Source organism: Genypterus blacodes, unplaced genomic scaffold, assembly GCF_046128005.1.
Source record: "Genypterus blacodes isolate CSIRO-AG114 ecotype Tasmania unplaced genomic scaffold, CSIRO-AGI_Gbla_v1 ptg000194l_1, whole genome shotgun sequence".
NCBI lineage: Eukaryota > Metazoa > Chordata > Actinopteri > Ophidiiformes > Ophidiidae > Genypterus > Genypterus blacodes.
Window position 1 is genome coordinate 132,501 of NW_027466994.1, and position 5,000 is coordinate 137,500.

General features: G+C 49.9%; 1 protein-coding gene across 1 annotated transcript in view; it reads right to left on the minus strand.

Annotated features, from left to right (window-relative positions):
* Nucleotides 1-5,000, minus strand: part of st6gal1 (ST6 beta-galactosamide alpha-2,6-sialyltranferase 1) — a 9,555-nt gene that overhangs the window by 1,385 nt on the left and 3,170 nt on the right. The window contains exons 3-8 of the mRNA XM_076169194.1: nt 4,066-4,272; nt 3,608-3,976; nt 3,125-3,389; nt 2,455-2,552; nt 2,192-2,293; nt 77-251 (exon numbers count right to left, since the gene is read on the minus strand). Of these exons, the coding sequence (XP_076025309.1) occupies nt 77-251; nt 2,192-2,293; nt 2,455-2,552; nt 3,125-3,389; nt 3,608-3,976; nt 4,066-4,272 (1,216 nt within the window). The remainder of the gene's footprint in view (nt 1-76; nt 252-2,191; nt 2,294-2,454; nt 2,553-3,124; nt 3,390-3,607; nt 3,977-4,065; nt 4,273-5,000) is intronic.

Below are 5,000 nucleotides of genomic sequence, written 5' to 3' on the forward strand. Positions count from 1 at the left end.
GAAATTACATCAGATAAAAAAACAATTCGGAATACGGTGCATGAAGGGAAGCTGATCTGATCTGATCTCATCTTACCCAGCATGCCAGAGGACGGCGGGTTCCTCTGGATGGGTTCGGCCATGTTGTCTTGGATTCGCTGCCAGAGCTGCCACTCAAAGCGAGGATGCAGGATGTAGAAAGGCTGCAGAGGGTGGAGCCTGCGGTACCTCTGGTACTGGACGAAGATGGGGAAATCGGTCCTGTTGTACCACTGCAGGTTTAACACACAGCACTTCCTGATGAACACAGTTTGAAGCCACAAACCATCAGTTTTTACAGAATGTCATCATTTTCATCTGTGTCTTCACTCGATCACCTAAGTTGTTTCTCTGTAAAGCACCAAGCAGGAGGTTCTTATTGAGCTTACAGGACCCTGGGAAGAGAGGAGGGACAGTGGGGAGCCAGGTCACTGGTGCTGCTGTCCAGCCCCCCATGAGACGTCAATCACCCAGCCTATGGTGAAACGGACGCCTGAAGGAAACAGGCAATCTGAGGAGGCTGAAGAAGGCTTTTGGTGAAGCAACAAAGGGTGAAGGAAGGAAGAAACCCAAGATGTGAGACAACCTGAGGGAGCCCATTAAGGGCTCTGACCGATGAAGGAAAGGGTAGACTTCACCTAGAACCTAGTCAAATATCTGTCCAAACATCTGAGCAACAAAAGATCATGGGAGTTGACAGAAACAAAGGAGGAGGTGGAGAAGCACCTTCATGATGTCCACAGTGACCCCAGAATCCTGATGTACACAGCGATGAACCTTCTTGTCAAGTCGGCAGAGGAGTTACGTCTGCGGTACTGGCAAGCGTCCATCAGGGCCTCATCATGACCTCACCATCACAGCAACACCAGTACCTGAAGGGGGAGGGACATTGGAGGACTTGGTTGAACTCACCAACTGGGCAAGTGGGTGTGTCCAGGATCAGTTTTGCTTTTAGATTGAAGAGGATATGATACCAACTGTCCAAGAGGAACCAGTGAAGTGGTACAGGGTGCAGAGTGTGAAGGAGATGCTCATTCAGGCTGAGAGCAGGATGACATGACAGGAGGTCCACGTCTCCACTGCTGAGGAGCTGAAGAGGAAGGTGGCATCCCGCTGGATCTGGATAAAGCGATAAGAGCGATGGCAGAGCCAAGCAGGTGACACAGTTGCGTGGTGGGTCAGGACACTGGTGCTGCTGTGGAGGCCCCCTGAGATGTCACCAGCTTAAATCTACCTTAATCTACCAAACATGGAAGAAGGGGAGGGGAATCTGCAGAAGCCACTCAAGTCTTTGTTTGGAGGGATAGAAGAAGAGAGGGATGCCACTGGCTCACAGATGTAAATGTGAGCAGGTTGCCATAACCCTGATGAAGTTTGCACCATCATGTAGATGTTTGTGATTCATAGCAGCCAAAAAGACGTTAGCATGATTATAGCATAACACTGTAGGATCAGTGTTATTGTGGAGGGCAGGACTTGTATCTTAGTGCTGTAGAAGAAACAACAACATGGATCCATAAGGGTCCATTAGAGACCTACAGAGCTGAAGAGAAGAAGAAGAACATCTACACCAGGAGACGAATTACAGAGACACAAACACACAGAGTTCAGACGTGAAGGAGATGAACATGAAGGAGATGAGCAGTAGCTCAGTCCATAGGGATTCAGCTTGGGAACCGGAGGGTCGTCAGTTCGAGTCCCGTATGGACCAAGTAAGTGGACTGGTAGCTGGTGAGTTGCCAGTTTGCCTCCAGGGCACTGCCGAGGTGCACATGAGCAAGGCACCGAACCCCCAACTGCGCCATGAGCACCGTATAATGGCTGCCCTGCCCCCCCTCTGTAATGCATGAGTTTATGAGGGGGTGCAAGATCAATTTCAATTGCATGCGATTTGCTGTGAATTGCATGCAAAATGACGATTAATAAAGTATCTTAAATCTTAAACTTGAGTGAAATCATCCGATTATCGCTTTGTGACCTCAGCAAGAAGGACTTCCTGTGAATGATTTTGGAAGGAGCCACTGTGTCACCAGGTAACTCAGCTGACTTGATGGCTCTGTGGGATTAGAAACCTGCTGGATGGGCTGGAGACCCAGATCTAGATTCGGAAAACATGAATATATCCAGTGAATGTAAAGAAAGACTTGAATAGAGGTCAGGAGGTCAGGATTACCTGTGAGAGGTCAGCAGAGAAAGGGGAGGGGTCCCAGGCCACCAGAACTCCTGAGCTGTACAGAGAGCTGGACAGGAAACGGTGATCATCAGACGCCATCACCTGACAAGACAATACCACAATAAACAACAATCAATAGATTAATACATTGATCATGATTTTGACATCATCATCCCTGCGTCCTTTGTTATAAGTGGAACAATAAAAATATCAGTGGTGTTTTTGTGATTTTGGGGTTTGTTCTGTCTAGTGGGCGTGGCCACCTGGGAGTTAATGAGGCGGATGGTTGTTTTGGAGCCGACGTCCTTCTCGTAGGCGACTGTGGGCGCGGCGTTGAACCGCATCACGGCATCATGAGCGTCTGTGGTTCGGACGGAAAACAAGACAACCAAAGCAATCACCATGGCAACAAGAATCAATAATCAAAGCTTGTCAATGATTTTTCTACAACACAAACAAGAGAAATATGATCTACGCTCCTTTACTATGACCCTTTGTTGACTGATAAGTTGTGAGCCCGAGCCACATTACAGCAGCAGGTGTGTCATGTTTCATGCTGAGCTCACCAGGTGAGGCACCATCTCATCCTGTCTGGTAGAGAACACTCTGCCCCATAGTCTTTGTTTAGGTCACATCCACTCTTTCTGTCCTTTAGTCAGTATTTTGCATTTTTACTACTTTATTCTATTCTATTTATTATGACAGTGTTTTTATTTATTTACTACTGTGTGTGTTGTGTCTTCATTTATTACAGTGTGTTTAACTGTAATGCTGAACAATTTCCCAGTTTGGGATCAATAAAGTAAATCTATCGATACAGACTGGAGAACCTGGGGCTCACAACTTATCACTCAACCCCCCAGCAGTCACTGTAGTTCAGCGTGATGAAGGAGCCAGACTGACTCACTTCATCACTCACAACAACATTCTCACCAATTTCTTTGCCCAGTCCAGAATTTCGGAGCGACCCGGCTGACGACACCACGGCGCAGCTCCTGTACGGCCCGAGGTCAGAGGTCAGCAGGTTAGGTGGCAGCTGAGAGGCCCAGGGTAGCGAAGAGAAAGGCGGGAGGTCAGGGGTCAAAGTGGTGACCTGTACCTTGTCCTTGAGCTGACAGAGAAGTTCGGGGCCGCTCAGCTTGGGCCTGCTTGGCACGCCGCCAGGGCCCGACAGCTCCACGCCGTATTTATTCATTGCCTGAGCGGAAGAACAACACGTAGTACAAAAAAAGACATTCCGAGTTAAAGCACTGGAAGAATCCTACAATACAAATACTACAAGTACAAGGAGACAACAGGAAAAGTTCCTCTGTTGGGGGTTTGGAGACATCGATCTCACCAGGAATTTGTGTTATGTTGGCATTATAGTATATGAATGATCAGATTGATGAATTATCTGCTTGAATGTGTCATCACCTGATAGTTCTGCACCACTTTCTTCATTCTGCCTCCCAGCATGCTGCTGGACATCTCATCATCCCACACCTCTCCCAGAATGCCGCTGGGTCCAAAGAATTCGGCGTCCCCTCCTTTGCCACTCAACTCCCCCCTCTGTCGTCCTCCAAACAGGGTCTCCAATGCACGCTTGAAGGGGCGCGGCAGCAGTCGAGTGAGGAAGCCAGAGTGGCCGCGGTCTTTGTCCCTGCGCTTAGACGGGGAGGCCCCACCATCCTGGGTGTGGTTTGGAGAGGACAGGACAGGGATTGGACGGTGTGGATCGCCTGGGACGACACCTGGAAGCTTCTGAGGGTCCATGTACATGGGTTTGGCTCCACCCCTCAGCACCTGAAGGAGTCAAAAAGAGGGCTAAGCTAGGTGACGTGTTTCTGAATCAGACCAGCAGTGGGGCGGCTGAAGAGAACGCGGTTACACACCTTGATGACTGAGTGAGCACGAGGCTGAGCGCGGGTTCTGGCTCGGACGCCGAAGATGGCGTCCGTGACAGGGACGCTGTTCTCGGCACAGAGAGCATACAGCAGAGCCATGGAGCAGCAGAAGAACGCCATGCAGAGGGCGCCGCGGCGAGCGCGACGCCTAAGCCGCCAGAGCAGGCTGACTCTGTCCATCGCAGCCGAAGGAATCTGAAGGACACGGAGAGACATAAAGGAAAACTGGACTTGGATCTAAGGTCACTATAGTGCCAAGAAAAAATAAAAGTGTCCACAATGGACAGAACAGGGAGACTAGATTCAGTGGAGTAGACCAGTCTACAGTGGAGTAGACCAGTCTACAGTGGAGTAGACCAGTCTACAGTGGAGTAGACCAGTCTGCAGTTGAGTAGACCAGTCTGCAGTGAGGTAGACCAGTCTACAGTGGAGTAGATAGTACATACTGCCTGGTTTCAGTCCCAAAGAGGTCATGTCCCAGCACCCCCAATGACTACAGACTGGTGGTAGCGCTGGGTACGGTCCTATCACCATTCCTGTTCACCCTGCCACCTGCAGAGGTTCTCAGATGACTCTGCAATAGTTGGCTGCATCAGCGAGGGGAAGGATGAGGAGTACAGGGGTGTGGTGGACTCCTTCATCGAGTGGTGTGAGCTGAATCACCTGCAGCTCATCACTGACAAGACTGAGGATCTGGTGGTGGACCTCCACAGGAAGTCACCCCCCACACCTGTGTCCATCAACGGGGTGACTGTGGACTCTGTGCAGGTTTACAAATACCTGGGTGTCCACCTGGACAACAAACTGGACTGGTCTAAGAAAGCTGAGGCAGAAGAAGGGACAGAGTCGACTCTACTTCCTGAAGAGGCTCCGGTCCTTTAATGTCTGTTACACCATGCTGAGGATGTTCTACCAGTCTGTGG